Below are 23,809 nucleotides of genomic sequence, written 5' to 3'. Positions count from 1 at the left end.
CTCCTCCCCCTATGACCCTCCTCCAAGCCTCAGTTAGGATACTGTGCCCGGACGAGCGTACACAATAAGGAAGGATTTTGAATCCCGGGTAAGACTCAAACCAGCCACACCAATCACACCGTACAACTTGTGATCTGAACCCAGTTAACAGTATGACAAACGTAGGAGCCTCTGAACAGACGGCTCACAACAATAACAACCCGATTTTTTTGTAACAATAACTATGTACAAGTATTGCAGACAATCCGCACTTGGGATGGGCGCCCAGCATCCACTACGGACTACGAGAAATAGATTTATCGGTAAGTAAAATCTTATTTTCTCTGACGTCCTAGTGGATGCTGGGGACTCCGTCAGGACCATGGGGATTATACCAAAGCTCCCAAACGGGCGGGAGAGTGCGGATGACTCTGCAGCACCGAATGAGAGAACTCCAGGTCCTCTTTAGCCAGGGTATCAAATTTGTAGAATTTTACAAACGTGTTCTCCCCCGACCACGTAGCTGCTCGGCAGAGTTGTAATGCCGAGACCCCTCGGGCAGCCGCCCAGGATGAGCCCACCTTCCTTGTGGAATGGGCCTTGACAGATTTAGGCTGTGGCAGGCCTGCCACAGAATGTGCAAGTTGAATTGTGCTACAAATCCAACGAGCAATCGTCTGCTTAGAAGCAGGAGCACCCAGCTTGTTGGGTGCATACAGTATAAACAGCGAGTCAGATTTTCTGACTCCAGCCGTCCTTGAAATATATATTTTCAATGCCCTGACAACGTCCAGCAACTTGGAATCCTCCAAATCGCTAGTAGCCGCAGGCACCACAATAGGCTGGTTCAGGTGAAACGCTGACACCACCTTAGGCAAAAAATGAGGACGCGTCCGCAGTTCTGCCCTGTCCGAATGGAAAATCAGATATGGGCTTTTATACGATAAAGCCGCCAATTCTGACACTCTCCTGGCTGAAGCCAGGGCCAGTAGCATGGTTACTTTCCATGTAAGATATTTCAAATCCACAGATTTGAGTGGCTCAAACCAATGGGATTTGAGAAAATCCAAAACTACATTAAGGTCCCACGGAGCCACTGGGGGCACAACCGGGGGCTGTATATGTAGTACTCCTTTTACAAAAGTCTGGACTTCAGGAACTGAAGCCAATTCTTTCTGGAAGAAAATCGACAGGGCCGAAATTTGAACCTTAATGGACCCCAATTTGAGGCCCATAGACAATCCTGTTTGCAGGAAATGTAGGAATCGACCCAATTGAAATTCCTCCGTGGGGGCCTTCCTGGCCTCACACCACGCAACATATTTTCTCCAAATGCGGTGATAATGTTGTGCAGTCACCTCCTTCCTGGCTTTTACCAGTGTAGGAATGACCTCTTCCGGAATGCCTTTTTCCCTTAGAATTCGGCGTTCAACCGCCATGCCGTCAAACGCAGCCGCGGTAAGTCTTGGAATAGACACGGTCCCTGCTGAAGCAGGTCCCGTCTTAGAGGTAGAGGCCACGGATCTTCCGTGAGCATCTCCTGAAGTTCCGGGTACCAAGTTCTTCTTGGCCAATCCGGAGCCACGAGTATCGTTCTTACTCCCCTTTGCCGTATAATTCTCAGTACTTTTGGTATGAGAGGCAGAGGAGGAAACACATACACTGACTGGAACACCCACGGTGTTACCAGAGCGTCCACAGCTATTGCCTGAGGGTCTCTTGACCTGGCGCAATACCTGTCCAGTTTTTTGTTGAGGCGAGACGCCATCATGTCCACCTTTGGTTTTTCCCAACGGTTCACAATCATGTGGAAAACTTCTGGATGAAGTCCCCACTCTCCCGGGTGTAGATCGTGTCTGCTGAGGAAGTCTGCTTCCCAGTTGTCCACTCCCGTAATGAACACTGCTGACATTGCTATCACATGATCTTCCGCCCAGCGAAGAATCCTTGCAGCTTCTGCCATTGCTCTCCTGCTTCTTGTGCCGCCCTGTCTGTTTACGTGGGCGACTGCCGTGATGTTGTCCGACTGGATCAACACCGGCTGACCCTGAAGCAGGGGTTTTGCCAGGCTTAGAGCATTGTAAATCGCTCTTAGCTCCAGTATATTTATGTGAAGAGACATCTCCAGGCTTGACCATACTCCCTGGAAGTTTCTTCCCTGTGTGACCGCTCCCCAGCCTCTCAGACTGGCATCCGTGGTCACCAGGACCCAGTCCTGTATGCCGAATCTGCGGCCCTCTAACAGATGAGCACTCTGCAACCACCACAGAAGAGACACCCTTGTCCGTGGCGATAAGGTCATCCGCTGATGCATCTGCAGATGCGATCCGGACCATTTGTCCAGCAGATCCCACTGAAAAGTTCTTGCGTGGAATCTGCCGAATGGAATCGCTTCGTAAGAAGCCACCATCTTTCCCAGGACTCTTGTGCATTGATGCACAGACACTTTCCCTGGTTTTAGGAGGTTCCTGACAAGTTCGGATAACTCCCTGGCTTTCTCCTCCGGAAGAAACACCTTTTTCTGAACCGTGTCCAGAATCATTCCCAGGAACAGCAGACGTGTCGTCGGGGTCAATTGAGATTTTGGAAAATTCAGAATCCACCGTGCTGTTGCAGCACTACTTGGGTTAGTGCTACTACGTCCCCCAGCTGTTCCCTGGACCTTGCCCTTATCAGGAGATCGTCCAAGTAAGGGATAATTAATACGCCTTTTCTTCGCAGAAGAAACATCATTTCGGCCATTACCTTGGTAAAGACCCGAGGTGCCGTGGACAATCCAAACGGCAGCGTCTGAAACTGATAATGACAGTTTTGCACCACGAACCTGAGGTACCCTTGATGTGAAGGGCAAATTGGGACATGCAGGTAAGCATCCTTGATGTCCAGGGACACCATAAAGTCCCCTTCTTCCAGATTCGCTATCACTGCTCTGAGTGACTCCATCTTGAACTTGAATTTTTGTATGTACAGGTTCAAAGATTTCAGATTTAGAATAGGTCTTCCTGAGCCGTCCGGCTTCGGTACCACAAATAGTGTGGAATAATACCCCTTTCCCTGTTGTAGGAGGGGTACCTTGACTATCACCTGCTGAGAATACAGCTTGTGAATGGCTTCCAATACCGTCGCCCTGTCTGAGGGAGACGTTGGCAGAGCAGACTTTAGGAACCGGCGAGGGGGAGACTTCTCGAATTCCAACCTGTAACCCTGAGATACTATCTGCAGGATCCAGGGGTCCACCTGTGAGTGAGCCCACTGTGCGCTGAAATTCTTGAGTCGACCCCCCACCGCCCCTGAGTCCGCTTGTAAAGCCCCAACGTCATGCTGAGGGCTTTGCAGAAGCCGGGGGGGGGCTTCTGCTCCTGGGAAGAAGCTGCTTGGTGCACTCTCTTACCCTTTCCTTTGCCTCGGGGCAAATATGACTGTCCTTTCGCCCGCTTGTTCCTATAGGAACGAAAGGACTGCGGCTGAAAAGACGGTGTCTTTTTCTGTTGGGAGGGGACCTGAGGTAAAAAGGTGGATTTCCCGGCTGTTGCCGTGGCCACCAAATCCGATAGACCGACCCCAAATAATTCCTCCCCCTTATACGGCAATACTTCCATATGCCGTTTGGAATCCGCATCACCTGACCATTGTCGCGTCCATAAACTTCTTCTGGCAGATATGGACATCGCACTTACTCTCGATGCCAGAGTGCAAATATCCCTCTGAGCATCTCGCATATAAAGAAAAGCATCCTTTAATTGCTCTAAAGTCAATAAAATACTGTCCCTATCTAGGGTATCAATATTTTCAGTCAGGGAATCCGACCAAACCACCCCAGCACTGCACATCCATGCAGAGGCGATGGCTGGTCGCAGTATAACACCAGTATGAGTGTATATACTTTTCAGGGTAGTTTCCAGCCTCCTATCCGCTGGATCCTTGAGGGCGGCCGTTTCAGGAGACGGTAACGCCACTTGTTTTGATAAGCGTGTGAGCGCCTTATTCACCCTAAGGGGTGTTTCCCAGCGCGCCCTAACCTCTGGCGGGAAAGGATATAATGCCAATAACTTCTTTGAAATTAGCAGTTTTCTATCGGGGTTAACCCACGCTTCATCACACACTTCATTCAATTCGTCTGATTCAGGAAAAACTACAGGTAGTTTTTTCAGACCCCACATAATACCCCTTTTTGTGGTACATGCAGTATCAGAGATATGCAAAGCCTCCTTCATTGCCGTGATCATATAACGTGTGGCCCTACTGGAAAATACGTTTGTTTCTTCACCGTCGACACTAGATTCGGTGTCCGTGTCTGGGTCTGTGTCGACCGACTGAGGTAAAGGGCGTTTTACAGCCCCTGACGGTGTCTGAGACGCCTGTACAGGTACTAACTGGTTTGCCGGCCGTCTCATGTCGTCAACTGATTTTTGTAATGTGCTGACATTATCACGTAATTCCATAAACAAAGCCATCCATTCCGGTGTCGACTCCCTAGGGGGTGACATCACCATTACCGGCAATTGCTCCGCCTCCACACCAACATCGTCCTCATACATGTCGACACACACGTACCGACACACAGCAGACACACAGGGAATGCTCTTATCGAAGACAGGACCCCACTAGCCCTTTGGGGAGACAGAGGGAGAGTTTGCCAGCACACACCCAAGCGCTATAAATATATAGGAACAACCCTATAGAAGTGTTGTCTCCCTTATAGCAGCTTAATATATATCAAAAAACGCCAAAAAAGTGCCCCCCCCTCTCTGTTTTACCCTGTTTCTGTAGTGCAGTGCAGGGGAGAGTCCTGGGAGCCTTCCTCGCAGCGGAGCTGAGCAGGAAAATGGCGCTGTGTGCTGAGGAGATAGGCCCCGCCCCCTATTTCGGCGGGCTCTTCTCCGGAGTTTGTGAGACCTGGCAGGGGTTAAATACATCCATATAGCCCCAGGGGCTATATGTGATGTATTTTTTAGCCAGAACAAGGTATTCTCATTGCTGCCCAGGGCGCCCCCTGCAGCGCCCTGCACCCTCCGTGACCGTTGGTGTGAAGTGTGTGACAACAATGGCGCACAGCTGCAGTGCTGTGCGCTACCTCATGAAGACTGAAAAGTCTTCTGCCGCCGGTTTCTGGACCTCTTCACTTTTCGGCATCTGCAAGGGGGTCGGCGGCGCGGCTCCGGGACCGGACTCCATGGCTGGGCCTGTGTTCGATCCCTCTGGAGCTAATGGTGTCCAGTAGCCTAAGAAGCCAATCCATCCTGCACGCAGGTGAGTTCACTTCTTCTCCCCTAAGTCCCTCGTTGCAGTGAGCCTGTTGCCAGCAGGACTCACTGTAAAATAAAAAACCTAAAAACTTTTTCTAAGCAGCTCTTTAGGAGAGCCACCTAGATTGCACCCTGCTCGGACGGGCACAAAAACCTAACTGAGGCTTGGAGGAGGGTCATAGGGGGAGGAGCCAGTGCACACCACCTGATCCTAAAGCTTTATTTTTGTGCCCTGTCTCCTGCGGAGCCGCTAATCCCCATGGTCCTGACGGAGTCCCTAGCATCCACTAGGACGTCAGAGAAATAATGTTTTTTGCGCCTAATTTATGTGCCCCCCCCTCTCTTTTTACCCTCTTCTACCGTGAATCTGCAGGGGAGAGCCTGGGGAGCTTCCTCTCAGCGGAGCTGTGGAGAGAAAATGGCGCTGGTGAGTGCTGAGGAAGAAGCCCTGCCCCCTCAGCGGCGGGCTTCTGTCCTGCGTTTCTGTGTAAAATGATGGCGGGGGCTCATGCATATATACAGTGCCCAACTGTATATATGCCCAACTTTTGCCAAGAGGTCCTAATTGCTGCCCAGGGTGCCCCCCCCCCCCTGCGCCCTGCACCCTACAGTGACCGGAGTATGTGGGTGTAGTGTGGGAGCAATGGCGCACAGCTGCAGTGCTGTGCGCTACCTCAGTTTGAAGACTGGAGTCTTCTGCCGCCGATTTTGAAGTCTTCTTGCTTCTTTCACCCGGCTTCTGTCTTCCGGCTCTGCGAGGGGGACGACGGCGCGGCTCCGGGATCGGACGACTAAGGGTGAGATCCTGTGTACGATCCCTCTGGAGCTAATGGTGTCCAGTACCCTAAGAAGCAGGACCTATCTTCAGTGAGTAGGGCTGCTTCTCTCCCCTCAGTCCCACGCTGCAGAGAGTCTGTTGCCAGCAGATCTCTCTGAAAATAAAAAAACCTAACAAAATACTTTCTTATAGCAAGCTCAGGAGAGCTCACTAAGTAGCACCCAGCTCGTCCGGGCACAGATTCAAACTGAGGTCTGGAGGAGGGACATAGAGGGAGGAGCCAGAGCACACCAGTATCCAAATTCTTTCTTAAAGTGCCCTGTCTCCTGCGGAGCCCGTCTATTCCCCATGGTCCTTACGGAGTCCCCAGCATCCACTAGGACGTTAGAGAAACTTCCATTGGCAGCAATGGAGACAGAGCAAAGCCTTTCCACTTCAGCGAAGAATCCCAGGCTTTGCCAAGTCCTCGGTTGCAGTAGTATGCGCATTAGTCAGCAACCCATTGGCCGCCAGTTGTAGGCTGCTGGCAAGACACCGCAGAGGAGGGCGGACACTGCAGGACCTCGCTGGACAGGTGAGTTATGGTAAATATCGGCAGCATAATTGTTAGTTCACAGTAATACTAAACTAAATACACCACCAGCAATTAGTACAGTATTGTTATTTTGTTTTGACAAGAAAAGAAGAGTTGTTGAAAAACACAGAAGACAGGAGAACGCAATGATATGAGTAAAAGGAAAACGTACAAGCCTACACATTAAATTTGCTTTAAGTCTGTGATAAGGGGAATATCATATCCATGGAGTCCATACACTCAGCTATTAATCCAACTCACTTTGTTCTTGACTATATTTTGTAGAGGATGTGGTGTCAACCAGCGTGGCTCTATCACTGCAGAATGTGGCCGGAGCTTATCAAGAAGAAGACGCTGATTTTCCTCTCCTTAAAATACAGAAGGTGTGAAAATTAATTTCCTGAAAAAGAAAGGCGTGTAGAGGCACACACCTCCACTTGTGCACCAGGGTATCCAGAGGGGCACACATGCGCATGAAAGTGGAAATCTAGAATATAACAATTTAAAAAATAATTGTAACAGTTACTGAAAAATCCCCCCCACTTAATGCCTCGTTGTTCACACAATGAAATGTCCTGCTTGCATCCCATTCTGCACAATGACACTGGAGTAACACAGGTCACACATGACAGGTGTGACAGGCGGTGGCATTTCCTGAGTATATCTGCAAAAATCCCCCCATAGAGATGATTATGTATCCACAAGGTCTAGCCTATGCCAAGTCCTCCCACATTACTCTTCTATATATAGTGTGCTATATATACTGCACCAGTAAGGGCACGCTTACACGCTGCCTGACAAACTTAGATTATGTATACACACATTCATTATACTCCAGACTGCTGTGACTAGTGCACGTGCTGGAGCACTGTGTATATTATACTCCTACAGTACATGCTGAAACATTCTAGTTACATTATATTGGGGATGTAGTTATGTGATCAGCGGTCTCAAAACCGATCCTGACATTCTGCCTGCTCTCAATCCCGACAGTCCGCATGACGACTAACAGGAACTATTCCCACTCGTGGGCAGGGCCGTCTTTTCGTATGGGCTCAATGGGCTCTTGCCCAAGGGCCCCAGGAGTATAAGGGCCCTAGGCTGATAGCTGAGGGTCTCCTCTTTCCAGGGGTACCAGGTTTTTGAAAATCGGCCCTCGGGAACTGGAGATAACTGACTACAAAGCAGTGGTCCCCATCCGAGCCTGTTAATATATCTTTCCAGCCAGATATCTTGGGTTCTGTCTGACTTAGAGTGTTTCGGAAAGTAGACTCCAAAAGCTGAGACTCTCCCCTGTCAGTGGACGCTGACAGCTTGTCTCTACTATGTCCAGAACCAGAGATTTCAGCCTTAAAGCAGATGGTCCCTGCTCCAGCTCCACACACCTAATATGCAGTTTTATATTTTCATTGATGGATTGCTCTGGTTCCTGAACTCTGATCCCCAAGTCCCCAGTACCCCCTGAAAGGTGGGACTCTCTAGTGTTTTACCTATTTCCAAGAACTGGAGATATCTGCTGTCAAGCACGCTGCCCTCCCACCAGAAAATGATGAATATTAAGCATACTCCACTATCCATCCCTCCCCTACGTATTAAACACCCCGTACCACCATGAAAGACATGTACCAGGGCCCCTTCATTCAGTCCAATGCTCCCTTCTAAAGTTTAGTGTTCTCCCTACCTCCTCATCTGTGCAGTAAAGGAGTAATTAGCAGAAATTATTGCTCCAGGTCCTACATGCTGAGCGGAAGATAGAACACCCACTACCGCCCACGGGACATCAAAGCTGCCGCTAATAGCACCCGCCGCTCCTACCCCTGGAGGATGGGTAGGGGCCCCAGTGCATTGCTTTGCCCAAGGGCCTACACTGCTGTTAAGACAGCCCTGCTCGTGGGTGTCCACAACACCCAGAGAGTGGGAATAGAACCTGTGGAAAGCACAGCTCTCCACCGAGCCTGCATCATGGCGAGCCGGCAAGGGGGATTTGTTGCGCCCTCCCTTTGCCGGTCACACGTAGCGGCCAAGCGCTTGGCCGGAAGGAGTCTGCCTATGCAGGCGCCCACACATGTGCAGCAGTCCCATCACAGCCGTATCCAGCGGTTGAGCCGGATGGCAAGACGACGGGATTTCAAGGTGAACACATACATTCCAATGTATGTGTTCACACAGTGCGGCTGCGCCGCACTGTGTGCTATTGAAATGCCGTGCGTCACTGGCCGGATCCCGCAGAACAGGATCCATGTGCACACAGGACCCCCCTCCGGGCCAAGCGGGTCCCGTTCAGCGGGCCTCGCTTGGCCGCTATGTGTGGCCGTAGCCTTACTGATGTATTATGCTCATACATTATATGTCTGTGTGGTACCTATATGTACATATATGTGTGTGTAATGTATACACATGCACTAGGTGTGAAAGTGGAGTTTAAGACCCACATAAGCACATCCTTTGTTAGGAATGATATATTTATGTGTATCTATATCTATGCATTACATATGTATTTGTGTATGCACCTGACCTATGCAGCACTGCACATGTATGAAGAAGGACTGAGCTGCATGTTATTTACAGCTAGTAGTAAATAGCTGCAGTGATATACAGTATGGATAATACATTGGTTTGTGGAACATGCCGGGAGGTTTCTCCACGCGTGTCCTCATCCACTTGCCTGTTACAGTGGGTGGTGCAGGTGCCGCCAGCATCGCGATCCATATCCAGACAAGGATCCCCCCGAGCCACGCAGCTCCTTCCATCCGCGGGATCCCCGGCTTCTCCCCTCCGTCATACACCCAGCAGCAGCAGCATCTCCGTCCTCACAGCCGCTGCCCCGACGTGATACTGCTGCCCGTACACGGCACAAACAGCTGCCACCCCGCTCCTTGCTGCCGGACACTCCCACCCGTGACACTAATGGGGATGGCTGGGGAGGGTCTGGCGTGTGCCGGCGGCGGATGCCCGGGGATATGTACCGTGCGCCGGTCCCTGGGATGGGAGTCTCTGAGCTGCACTTGCCGTATGCGGCCACACAGTGTGAGGAGGACACAGAGGGGAGGGGGATTTATATCCACACACAGGAGACATTTCCCAGGGACGTGGATGCAGCAGGCTATTCCCTGACAGTAGCTGCAGACAGGGGCAGATCCATAATATCATGTATAGATCATGTCACGTTACCTTATCCCTGCTGCATGTTACCTCAGTAACACATCTTATTCAGTGTGTATACATGTACACTGCAGCTGCACTGCACATACTGTATACAAGCTGGCTGGAAGCAAAGTAATTACTCTGTATGTGAGGAATCTGCAAAGTCCCACTCCCATTGGGGGTAATTCAGACCTGATTGCTCGCTAGCGTTTTTTGCAGCGCTGCGATCAGGTCAGAATTGCGCATGCGTATGCACCGCAATGTGCAGGCGCGTAGCACAGGTACAAAGCTGTTCATTGCTCTGCAATGGGTTTGTGCGAAGAATCCATTCGCATGGGCGATCGCAAGGTGATTGACAAGAAGAAGGCATTTGTGGGTGTCAACTGACCATTTACTGGGAGTGGTTGGAAAAACGCAGGCGTTCCCAAGCGTTTGCAGGGCGGGTGCCTGACGTCAATTCTGGTCCCGGACAGGCTGAAGTGATCGCAGCGTCTAAGTTCTGGGCTACTCAGAAACTGCACAAAATGTTTTTGAACTACTCGGCTGCACATGCAATCGAACACTTGCACAGCTAAAATACAGTCCCCAGTGGGCGGCGACTAAGTGAACGCAGGACTGCACAAAAAACAGCTAGCGAGCAATCAGGTCTGAATTACCCCCTTTGTCCTTTACGCAGTGCTCAGTAGCTGCAATTACTCTGTAGGTGAGACAACTGCACAGTACCACTTCCACTGTCCTTTATGCAGTGCTCAGTAGCTGTAATTACTCTGTAGGTGAGGTATCTGCATAGTACCACTTTCATTGGTCTTTATGCAGTGCTCAGTAGCTGTGATTACTCTGAAGGTAAGGCATCTGTATTGATAAAGCTAAATATTTATCTTATTTAAAACCCTTTAAGAGGTCTAAGAACACTGTACGCTATTGACGTATGGAATACCGTAAGGGTACGCACGTTGCGTAACAATCGCTCAGCCGTAGTCGAGACGCTCAAGCGTCACGTTCGCTTACGGCCAAGAGATCACAGGCAGGCACGCTATTGGCTGCCGACTAACGTAATGGATCGCTATTAGCGTAGCGGACGCTCGGGACCACGAGGAGATCACCAGCGGCGCAGACGCTCACAATGTTAAACCTTTATATCTAAACCATAAACAATGTATTATACAGGAAAACCTTAGTGTAGTGATAGAGTGTAGATGCAACACAGTGTAACCTTATTAACTTAAAAGCTGTTCGAACGTCACCGACGCTCTGAGAATACTTAACACTATAAGAAATACACCAATACCGGGCTTAGGGTCTAACGCCTTATATGAATGTTATACTTGAAAAAGAATAATACAATACAAGTCATACACTACAATATAACATAGACTAACTAACCAGATAACTACACAGGAAATACAATACAATACAATTACGTTTTAGGGAAAATGAGAGAGAAAGAGGAGGCGAGAGAGAGAGAGATTTGGCTCACAATAACAATAAAGACAATATGATTGCGGAGAAAACTTACGCACAAAGGAACGATCGCATGCGCCTCGATATCCAGCTCCCGATTATCAGCAATGAGAACCGTTGAAGAGAGTGAGCTGGATATGGTCGGCTTGTCTATTTATGCCCCACACACAATACAATTCAATGGTCCCTACAATCTCATTGTTCATTGGACACAGGAACTCGTCTTCGCAACATAACAAGAGGTCATAGGTTGATTCATACAGGTGGGCTGAGACCATTTCCAACTGCTCAGGTGGGTGGGAAACTAGGTTTCCCGCCGCATGGATAAGTAAATGCAAATAATAGTAAAAGTACATAAACTTCTTATGTCCATAACTATTCGCACGAGCGATTAATCCGCTCCAAACCAACACCGGAATATTGCTAATTAAATACTCTTCCGATGGATACTAAACACCACTGTATGACCCATGTCTGACCCTTCGTATCAAACAAAGAGGGATCTCTCTGTCCATGAACATGCTATATTAACTAAACTTTCAGAATCTATCAAGGGGACCATGATCTACAAAATACATTATATGGTGAAAATATATAACGATTGAGTCGCACGCTGGGCGCACAGAAACTCTACCGTAAATGCGCATACCGTGCGCCTGCGGGTGCCCGCAACAGCGAGTATGCGCACGCACGGGAGAGCGCACGCATGCGCAGCACGGACCTGTATGAGGTGCAAATATGGCAGTGTGCATCGTGATATTTTTCTGACTTTGACAGTCCACCCTTTGGCAGTCAACAATAACTGCCACTTCCTAAAACATTTCAAAAAGAGAAAAATATATGTCAGGTGTAAATACATTTCCATGGTTGGTTAGGGGAGGAGAGGAGAAGGTGTGAAAAGGGTATGACCTAGTGAGATAGCAGAAGCATGTGTGTATGAATCCAAGTTTGGGGGGCCATGTATCATCGTGCCGTACGTGTTGTAAATCAAGCTTCGAGGTATTGCGAAGTATACATTTGAATTCCTTCTTATCCCGCGGTACGGGTCTGTGGATGGGCTGTCAAACTTTACCGAGCTCTTTTCGGCTTTTGGTTGCAACAAAATGGGGGAGCACATTTTAGTTGATGATACATGAATGGGGGAATATGTGATTGCTGATATCTGTGCCTGTATTCCCTATCGACTATGTGTGTCATTACCTGAAGGTTGTAGAGATGAAGATAAAGAACACTTATGGTAAATGCAGTGGTATTCTATGTCAGGTTAATGAACATTTGTTGGTTGAGGTCTTGTTCGGTGTCTGTTGAATGCAGTCTTCTTTGGGCTTTTGCCAAAAGGTGTGGGCAAAAAGCTTTGTCGAAGTCCATAGACTTACAAAAGTGTTGGGCTAGCGTAATTTTAAAATTTCTAGGGAAACTGGGGGTCTATGGCATAGTTCATCAAATATCTGTGTATAAGGTTGTCAAAACTTCTTCTTTAATCCATCAGTTGTCTGTATACAGGATCATCAAATTTCTTGTCCAAGTGGGTCTTTTTACCTTGGAGAAAACGGAAAAACAGGTGAAAGAAACGGACCGTATAATCGCTTTTTCATCACATCATTGTTTCTACCGTTGGGTCATAAATCAAATCCATTGGAATTTCAGTTTCCTCACTCCTTAGACTCATTACCCTGGTACTACGTTTGCACTTCGTTAAAGCCTGAACGCACCTAAATATCAAGCCAATCGTTATGACAACACCTAAGATACATAGGAGAAACTTCCCTACATCCATTATGACTCCTTGAGCCCATTCTCCTAAACCAGAGAACCAATTTCGCGGGTTTAACCATGACACCCAACCAGTCAGCTCATTACCCACAGCAGCAAGGGTGAGATTGTGTCTCCTGCGAAATTCCCACTTTAATTGGAGAATGTCGTCCATCTTTTGGTCTATGACCTCGACCGGATCCTCGGTGCTATTCGTAATATATGTGCAGCATTTCACGCCGTACTGCGTTGCCAGTGTGACACAATATCCACCTGTCACTGCCGTGAGATAATTAAGAACCATCCTATGCTGAACCAGTTCTGTTTTATAAGCTTGAAGTTCCCTTCCAGTATACCTAAAAGTGTCGTCATACATTTCAGTGATATTGTCTAACAGATTTGCAAGCGCAGATATGTATTTATAATTCAACACTCCTCTGGCGGTGCGAGTGAAATCTAGCGCAAGTAGAACCTGAATCCCGGTGGATTCATGGATCATGTCAGAGGCCAAATGCTCTGTCCTTTCTGTCAGTTGCCTTTTAACTACGTGCTCGTAATGAGTGTGAGTATAAGGAGCTTGGGCACCACGGTGTATATCTTTCATTTTGGCATGTGATACAGTCATTACCTCAGGCAGTACTTTTCCAATATAACACAATCCTTCAGAGTTTGGGGCAAGCCACTTATACGCCTTCCTCCCGCATATGAAATATGCATCATCGGGGAGAACATATGGGACAGAGTAGGACATAACCATATTACACATCCTCCATGTGAAATCTCCTACCCCTAATTCTCCCATCTGTCTAGTACACGTATCCGTTTGTACGATATGTGCACAGTATCCTGGTGATACCTCTCCAACTCTCGTAATCCTACTTCCTAGGGTATACCTATATCGGAAAGATTTTTCTCTACTGGCTATGTGGCGTATAAGCTCTGTATCTGTAGGCATTCTATCTGCTCTATATGAAAAGGTCATGGTTTGGTTACTCCATGACACTTCCCAATTTCCCGGCTTTCGGGGATTGGTAATGTTAAAACATATTAGGGATCTATCCACATGATATTGGTGGAGCTTCAAACTAGGAGGGCTGGAGATATTAAACCTCCTGTCCACCGGTCTCCCACCCTTTAGCTCAAGTACCTCCCCTACCGTTAAAGGAAATGGTACTAGTCCTGATTTGCTATGACCTTGAGGCACTTGAGAGCATACCCAACAATCTGTTTGATTTAACACACTACCCACTAAGGAGTGATAGTCACTCAAGGGATGCCGGTCCATGTGGATATTAAAACTGGATTGGCATTTCTTAATGCACCCATCCTCAACTACATTGTCACAGAGCCTACAGATACAGTTTTCTTCAGCTAACAATCCTTCACAATTCCTTCTATTGTCAATGCTATCGGATCGTTTTCTGATACTCGCCTTTACTTGTTGATTAAGTTGTTCTCGGAAAACTACGCCTCCATCTTTGTCATCAGAACCCATTCCAGAACCTCTCTCGACCTCCATGGTACTCTCGCCGGAACAGACTGCTCTGGTCAACATCATGGTCAACAGGAAAATCCGGATCACAGTCTCTTGGGGCAAGTCCATCTTAAAGGAGGAAACGGAGAAGAATGAGAAGGGGGAAAAAAAAATAATTGAGGGAGAGAGGATGGGAAGTGGAGAAAAACAATAAAAGGGAACAGGGAATCGACAACTGCTTTTGATCTTATGATTTTCAATGCTCAGGTGCCGCCTCAGTCCTCCTGGAACAGACACTCCAGTGATACAACTTCCTCTACCGTCTGTTCCTTATCACGGGACCTCTCTGGATCAGCAACCTTCTTACAGTGGGACGAATGAACCCAAGTCTCTCTCTCGGCAACCTTCAATGCTGTCGTGCTAATCAATAAGACTTGATATGGTCCTTCCCATCTGTCAATAAGGCAACCTGAGCGTAGAAAATTCCGTATCATTACATAATCCCCAGGTTCAATGTCATGACAATTACTATCTGGTAAATCAGGAATCACCAACTTCAAATTATTATTTTGATTCCTTAGCTGTTTACTCATGTTAATCAAGTATTTTACAGTCACTTCATTGTTACACTTCAAATCATCCTGAGGGTTAATCATAACATGCGGTTGTCGACCAAACAAGATTTCAAAGGGAGACAGATTAAGAGGGGACCTGGGAGTGGTTCTGATGCTGTATAGTACAATGGGTAAAGCTTCTGGCCATGTCAATCCTGTTTCTGCCATAACTTTGCTCAGTTTATTTTTAATAGTGCTGTTCACTCTTTCCACCTTCGCACTCGCCTGTGGACGGTATGGAGTGTGCAGCTTATATCAATTCCCATCAACTTACACATTCCTTGAAAGACATCACCTGTAAAATGGGTACCCCTATCACTTTCAATTATTCTAGGGATACCATATCTACATACAAATTCCTGCACAATTTTCTTAGCAGTAAACATAGCGGTGTTTGTGGCCGCAGGAAATGCTTCGACCCAATTTGAGAATACATCTATACAAACAAGTACATATTTCAAATTTCGACAAGGAGGTAATTGAATAAAGTCAATCTGTATTACCTGAAAAGGGCCGCCTGTAGGTGGGATATGAGATGGTTCTGTTGGTATTGCCTTTCCGATATTCTTTCTCAAACAGGTAAGGCATGACATTGCTCTCTTACTCGCATGAGATGAAAATCCTGGGGCGCACCAATATGCTCTTACCAACTTGCACATTCCCTCCTTGCCCAGATGAGTCAGCCCGTGTGCTGCCTCAGCTAAACATGGAAGGTATGCTCTGGGGGCCACTGGTTTACCTTGTCCATCCGTCCAGAGTCCTGAGGACTCCTGGCCATATCCCTTTGCCTTCCAGACTGCCTTTTCCTGTGTGGAACACAAATTTTGCATTTCACACAACTTCTGTGTGTTGATGGTATTAAATACCATCAATTGTGTGGTGTCTGTCTGTCTGGGGGTACCAGCTGCTAACTTAGCAGCTTCGTCTGCTCGGCTGTTACCAAGTGATACTGGGTCCTGGCTATATGTGTGTGCTTTACACTTGATAACAGCCACTCTGTCGGGTTCCTGTATCGCTGTTAGAAGCCTTTTGATGTGAGCTGCATGCGCTACCGGTGTACCAGCTGCTGTCATGAAATTTCTGAGGCGCCATAGGGCTCCGAAATCATGGACCACCCCGAAGGCGTATCTAGAATCGGTGTAGATATTGTCTGACTTGCCCTTAGCCAATTCACATGCTCTGGTTAGGGCGACCAGTTCAGCAACCTGGGCTGAGTGAGGTGGGCCTAGCGGTTCTGCTTCTATGGTGCCTTGGTCATCTACGACTGCGTATCCAGTACACAAGTCTCCCGAGTCTGATTGTCTGTGACAACTACCGTCCGTGTAGAAGGTAAGATCTACCTCTTCCAGTGGGTTGTCACTGATGTCAGGTCTTGCGGTAAAATTTTGGGTCAAATATTCCATACAATCATGTGTGTCCTCCTTTGTATTAAATCCTCCTTCCCCACCACTCTCATCCTCCACCCTTTGTGCCTGTCCAGGCACACCTGGGAGATATGTTGCAGGATTTAATGCACTGCATCTCCTTATGGTGATGTTTACGGGGGCCATTAGTGCCAATTCCCATCTTGTAAACCGCGCTGATGAGACATGCCTGGTTTGGGCAGAATTTAGCAAGGCTGACACTGCATGTGGTGTATGAATTGTGAGGTTATGACCTAGCACTACATCTTCGCTTTTCGTTACTAGCAATGCTATCGCAGCAACGCTTCGCAAGCATGTGGGGAGGGATCGCGCTACCGTATCTAGCTGAGCGCTGTAGTATGCTACCGGCCTGCTGGCATCACCGTGCTTTTGGGTTAGGACGCCTGCCGCGCAACCAGCACTTTCTGTTCCGTACAGCTCAAAGGGTTTCCCATAGTCTGGCATACCTAATGCTGGTGCCTGCGTTAGGCACTGTTTAAGTCTCTCAAATGCCATTTCGGACTCGTCTGTATGCGAAATCCGATCAGGTTTGTTTGAGGAAACCATCTCCTGCAAAGGTAATGCTAGAATGGAAAATCCTGGGATCCAGTTACGACAATACCCACACATTCCTAAAAACGTTCTGATCTGTTGCTGGGTTTGAGGCAGAGTCATGTCTCTAATTGCTTGAATTCTATCAGCGGTCAGGTGTCTCAGTCCTTGTGTTAGACAGTGTCCCAAATATTTTACTTTAGTTTGGCATAATTGTAACTTGTCTTTGGAAACCTTGTGTCCTGTGTCTGAAAGATGAAACAGGAGCTGTTTCGTATCCTTCAGGGATGCTTCCAATGAATCTGAACACAGTAGTAAATCATCCACGTACTGTATCAATACTGATCCACTCTCTGGTTGGAAAGACTGTAAACAATCATGCAAAGCCTGAGAAAATATACTTGGACTATCTATGAAACCTTGTGGTAATCGAGTCCATGTGTATTGGACTCCTCTGTATGTAAATGCAAACAAATATTGACTGTCAGGATGTAGGGGTACCGAAAAGAAAGCGGAGCAGAGGTCAATAACAGTGAAAAATTTCGCAGTGGGAGGGATCTGCATAAGGATGACAGCTGGATTTGGCACTACGGGGAACTGACTCTCAACTATTTTGTTAATCCCCCTTAGATCCTACACTAGCCTGTAACCCCTCCCCCCACTCTTTTTCACAGGGAAGATGGGACTATTGGCAGTGCTGGATGTTCTTACCAGAATGCCCTGTTGTAGCAAGCTCTCTATTACTGGGTAAACTCCTAACTCCACCTCTGGCTTCAGAGGGTACTGTGGGATTTTTGGAGCTATCCTACCATCTTTTACTTGTACAACTACCGGAGCTACGTTTGCCATTAATCCAGTGTCCTGTCCATCTTTTGTCCAAAGTGACTCTGGTATCTGGGATGTCATTTCTTCTACTTGGGATGGAGTCCTATTTGTCATAATGGTATGTGACATTAATTTTGATGGGGAGTCTAACATGTCTCGCACTTCCTGAGCGTGATTCTCAGGTATGTCCAAGAATACACCTTCAGGAGTACAATAAATGACGCACCCCATTTTACACAATAAGTCTCTTCCCAGGAGATTAGTCGGTGCCGATGCAGCCAGCAAAAAGGAATGCTTGGTATGTAACGGCCCTATTGTAATCTCTGCTGGTTTGCTAACAGGGTAATGCTGGACTACTCCCGTTACTCCCATGGCTGGAATTGTCTTACCAGTGGTTCTCATGCCCACTGTCGAATTTATCACTGATTTGGCCGCCCCCGTATCTACAAGAAAGTTTAATGATTTACCAGCTACATTAATTGCAATTTCGGGTTCACTTCCAAGACTTGCAATCAATTTTACTGGCTGCAGATTACAGGTATGGCCACACCCCTATTGGGTATGGTGACCTCCCTGAATCCCGCTGGCAGCAACTACTTGTGAAGGGGTTAAATGGGAACTACCAGAGGCTTGCCAGTCTCTGTTCGGGGGGTATCTTTTTGTTTCCCCTGCGTGTGGCTCATAACTCCGTTTCTGTGGACCCTGCTCCCAATGTCGTGTGTCGTGTCGTTGTCTAGGGGGTTGATAAGACTTTTGTATGTTTCTCGATTTACAGTCTCGTGCAAAGTGTCCCTCTCTATGACAAGAAAAACAGGTTACCACATTTGACTTACCCACAGGGTTTGGTGATTTATACGAAGGCTGCCTTGTGGTCAGGGCCTGTATACTTACGGCCATTAATTTATCACCTTGTAATTCCCTGTGTCTGGTGATATTCCGATCATGATCAATAGCTGCCTCTCTCAAAGTAGCCACCGACAGACCTCGCCAACATGGTTGCGTGGTCTGTACCCTTGTCTTTAATGCTTCTTTTAAACCATCCATTAGTACAGATACTGCTACTTCTCGATGGTTTATGTTTGTTTTAATGTCCTCTATGCCTGTGTATTTAGCCATATCTAGTAATGCCCTGTGAAAATACTCTGCAGCTGTTTCTGACTCTTTTTGTTTAATGGAGAATATCTTGTTCCATTTAACTACAGCTGGGAAATACTCCTTTAACTGTAAACTTATCCTTTTTACATTATCCTTGTTGTACACATCTGTAAGAGGTACATCCTGACCCAATCCACAGTCAGCTAAAAATTGAGCTGAGTCGACATTGGAGGGTAAACATGCCCTCAGCAATACCTGCCAGTCTTTGTTATTGGGCTCTAAAGTGTTCCCTAGGTCTCTGATGTATTTCTGGCTAGCAACTAAGTCTTTCCTAGGGTCAGGGAATTCAGACACTATGGTTCTTAATTCCATTCGGGAAAATGGGCTATACATGGCAATGTTCCTAATGGGAGTGACTCCTGTGGTGTCTGTTTTCCCATTTGGAACAGCTATCACCCTAACAGGATTTAATCTAGCAACATCATTCTGTGTAGATTCTACAGCCTGTGGTGAAATGGTTTCAGCATAGTGTATGGTGCCGTACTTACCCGTAGATACGACCTCACCTGTCCCTCCGCTAGGGGCCTTTGTTACTGATCTTAAGGGTTGGGCCGTGCCTACTGTAGTTTCTGATAAGGTGGCTGCTAGAGAGAGCGCCGATATTGTTGCCGATTCGTCCTCTTGATCACACTCCTGGGGAAAGTTCAAAACAGGGTACAACTTGCACGGGTTAATACTTGCATTGGTTAACTTATTAACATTTACACAGTTGCTAAGTGTTTGTTTGTTACACCCTAATGCGTCATTCTCCGCAACCAATTTCTCTCCCGTTATGTAAGGTGGCGGTGGTGCCGTGGCTATCAGTTTCCTGATAGGGATCTCACCCTCCTGTTGCCATAACTGCAAATAATCATAATGTTTGATCCGTCTCTTTGTTGATTTAATGAGACATATCCTCCTCCTTAAATTTTGTAACACTTCTGGGCTAAAGCTACCTACTCTTGGGAATTTCTCCCCGTCATGTACAGTCATTCTCTCCCATTCATCACATAAAACTTCTGTGTGTGACCCGTATTTTTCACACATTACATACCTTGCCGACCCGACTGGTCGGTTTACTGAATCAACCCGAACCGAGGTTGATCGCCCCCTACCTGAACAATTGGCCCCCATAGTTTGAAGGTGTTGCTTTCTTCAGCCAACCCTTACAAAAACCAAAATGTTCACGATAGGCTGACGGTGGCGGTTTACCGAGTACCCCACTCACTCGCCCACGCCGACCAATACGACCTACACACTGTCCTAGTGCTGGCGTACTCGACCCAGGGCCCCTATAAACCTTTATTTACTGGAACATGTGAGTGTGTTCCGCAGAGCATTGACCCTTTCCAGTAACTATTGGTCGTTGGATAGTTCCCAAGTGACTGGCGAACCTCCCTTAAAATAAAAAAAATTACACAAATCACGTTAGAATGTACAAATAGCGTTTATGACCCGTCTCGTACACAAATGGCACTGGTCAGACTAACTAATGCACACAATTACGTGCGGTACAATCGTTCTGCACATAAGCAACTAATCTTATGTACGGAGCGACCAGCGGAATCGAAAATTACGGCTGCGAATTCCTTCAGCATGAGCTTTATGGCCTATATGGGTTCCGCACCAACCCCCTGGGTTGTGCTCTTTTCTCTATTTATAGCGGACTTCCTTGTCTGCTGTACCTGGACCTCCTGGTCTGTCCTGGACCTCCTGGTCTGTACTACAGTATGACCTCCTGGTCTGCTATACTCTAATGCTCAGATTTATGTTTAACAAGGGATGCCTCCCTAGCCACCATGTACGTCACTTACATGCATGTACCTCACGAGAACTCGACTTCTGGTGGTTCAACCTCAAAAAAATTGTATAATTGCAAACACTCACTCACCACATGTACACTTTTGTTTCTATTTCTATTTCTGCGCAGAAATTTCTTTCCTTTAGACCAGATGTGTTGTAAATTTGGAGAAGGATCTGTTAGTCTAAATTTCGGACACTAAAATAGACTTGCGCTATTTATCGCGTTGCCACCTTTTCGCCTGTTAAAAATAACACTAGCGTGTGATTTGAGTTACGTGGGCGTACCCGGACGCTCCGTTGCGTAATGTACGCTGCGTGCGTCGGCCTTTGAGTTGCGTACGCGAGTCTCACCCTTTGTTAGAGACACGTGCACGCAAAGCAAATATCCACCGTTACACAATTAACACGTTTATCAATGTAGATGATCCTCGATCATCTACTGAGCACCACACCAATCTCTCCTTGTATCTTTAGGTAGAGCTGTGTGCGAGCTTTGCACTTTATCCCTTAATGTATTACTTTTATACTTTAACTATGAAATAGCGACAAATCTCTCTTAGCACGTTTATCAATTATAAAATGGCAAACAGAAGAGTGATATATGAAAATACACGAGAATGAAAAGAAATGCAGATATGTGCGTGCGTGCGTACGCAAGACAGAAATAAACAGTTTCAAAAGACACTAGCGTGTTGTTCTTATCTCCGGTTCCGGATTCCCTCAGCACCCTTTACTAAGCGAAGCAGACGCTTATCCAGACAGCACTACGAGGAATATGATCTCCCGCCCTTTGCTGATGGATAATGTCTGCTGAAATTACCTAGCAGAGATATGTGAAGGACGGACGAGCCGCCAATTGATAAAGCTAAATATTTATCTTATTTAAAACCCTTTAAGAGGTCTAAGAACACTGTACGCTATTGACGTATGGAATACCGTAAGGGTACGCACGTTGCGTAACTGTTATGCACACCAGTGCCTGCAGGAAAGTACTGGTGTCAGGACTGTTATGCACTCCAGTGCCTGCAGGAATGTGCTGGTGTTTGAACTGTTATGCAAAACAAATGGACTCACAGACAGACTAGGGAATATGACATAACGTACACAGAAGGTGGTAGGATAACAAAATACACACAAAGTGAACAGAGAAGCTCAGAGGCTAAGGAACTGGGTATCTCCCTTGTATTAGAACTGCTCAGATGGGAAAAGCAAGATGTTGTGTTTTAATACATAGAGAACCCGAAATGCTGTTGCTAAGGGCAACAGCAAAACCCTAAAGGGTTACCAACGGGTGTGGCAGTAAACTCCTTGGTCAGAGATGGAATGATAGACACAAGGAGAGTCTCCACAATCCTTATTCTCACTTGCAGTTCACAGGTTCAGCTTACTGCCACTAAACTGACCCCTGACACCTAGCACAGTGAGACAGGATTAGTCAGGCAAGTCTTAGAATACAGCCGCAAACTTGCTAAGTTCACAGAGTAGTAACAGAACCCCAGCAAGCTAAACGACTGACTCCAGTCTTACTGCTAGGTCTGGATTGGCAGAGTGTAATACCAAATCCCCAGGCCTATTTGCAGTAAGCAACAAACAAATACAAAGCTACACAGTACTGGCTAACTTTCAGAAACTGACTAACCAACAAAGATTCAGCAGCATCTGCTTACCCTGAAAAGAGGCCTTATAAAGCAGGTGCTGTCCACGCCCCACTCAGACCTCACAGACTGTGAGCACAAAAACCAGCACCGGATCCCCTGCCATGCACAGAGCCTATAACCACTGCACAGCAAAAGACCCGAACCGGAGTATCAGCTGCGCTCAGGTTATTCCGCTAGCACTTGTCTCCCGGTTGCCATGACGACGTGGCAACACAGGGCAGGAGACCCTAACAGTACCCCCCCTCTGACGAGGGGTCAAAGAACCCCTACCACCGGGTTTATCGGGGAACTGCGAGAAGAAAGAGCGTATCAGTCTGGGGGCATGAAGATCACAACTGCGCACCCACGACCGCTCCTCCGGGCCATACCCCTTCCAGTGCACCAAAAATGACAGCCGACCCCGAACCACCTTGGAGTCAAGAATCCTTTCAACAACAAACTCCCTCTGGCCACGTATCAGAAGAGGGGAAGGTCTTCCACTGGAAGAAGGATTACTAATCGCCCGTTTTAAAAGGGAACAATGAAATGTTTTATTGATACCCAAAGAACGGGGCAGATCTAACTGAAATGCCACCGGATTGATAACCCTGGTGATCTTATAAGGGCCGATGAACCGGGGGCCTAACTTATGAGATGGCTGTCTCAACTTCAAATTCTTGGTAGACAACCAGACGAAGTCTCCTAATTTGAAGCTGCAGGGTCTTTTCCGCTTATCAAAAACCCTTTTGGTCACTAATGACACAGACACAAGGGCTTTCTTCACTTTCCGCCAAATACCTCTAAGGACCGAAACCACAGAGGAACCACCAGGCGTGGAGTCCAGGGGGTCAAAAGAATTGGCCTTAGGATGATGCCCATACACACAAAGGAAGGGAGAGATCCCTGTAGCAGAGTGAGCCGCGTTGTTATAGGCAAACTCCGCCATGGACAGATGAGCAACCCAGTCAGTCTGACACTTGGAGACATAACACCTGAGGAACTGCTCCAAGGACTGGTTCACCCTTTCAGTCTGCCCATTAGACTGCGGATGGTAGCCCGACGACAAGCTGACAGAAATATGGAGATCGGAACAAAATGCCCTCCAGAATTTGGCCACAAACTGGGATCCGCGGTCAGAGACCACATCAAGTGGCAACCCGTGGAGACGCACAACATGCAGCATAAATAATTCAGACAGGCGTCTGGCCGATGGCAGCCCAACCAGTGGAACGAAGTGCGCCATCTTCGAAAACCTGTCAACGACAACCCAGATGGCTGTCATCCCCGAGGATTTGGGCAAGTCCACCACAAAATCCATTGAAATGTGGGTCCATGGCTTAGATGGGATAGAGAGTGGATGTAATGGGCCAACAGGAACCCCTCTAGGAGTCTTATTTCGGGCACAGATGTCACATGCCCGAACCCACTGATCC

At 47.4% G+C, this 23,809-nt stretch overlaps 1 protein-coding gene across 1 annotated transcript in view; it reads right to left on the bottom strand.

Annotated features, from left to right (window-relative positions):
- The window catches only part of ADAM19 (ADAM metallopeptidase domain 19), a 181,991-nt gene extending 172,402 nt beyond the window's left edge, over window positions 1-9,589 (bottom strand). Inside the window, exons 1-2 of the mRNA XM_063928395.1 lie at window positions 9,243-9,589; window positions 6,839-6,945 (exon numbers count right to left, since the gene is read on the bottom strand). Of these exons, the coding sequence (XP_063784465.1) occupies window positions 6,839-6,945; window positions 9,243-9,327 (192 nt within the window). The 5' untranslated portion in view covers window positions 9,328-9,589. The remainder of the gene's footprint in view (window positions 1-6,838; window positions 6,946-9,242) is intronic.
- Between the last annotated feature and the right edge of the window lie 14,220 nt (window positions 9,590-23,809).

Source organism: Pseudophryne corroboree, chromosome 6 (genome assembly GCF_028390025.1).
Source record: "Pseudophryne corroboree isolate aPseCor3 chromosome 6, aPseCor3.hap2, whole genome shotgun sequence".
Taxonomy (NCBI): Eukaryota; Metazoa; Chordata; class Amphibia; order Anura; family Myobatrachidae; genus Pseudophryne; species Pseudophryne corroboree.
Note: the sequence above shows the minus strand (reverse complement) of the source record. Positions and strands in the feature narration are given on the sequence as shown.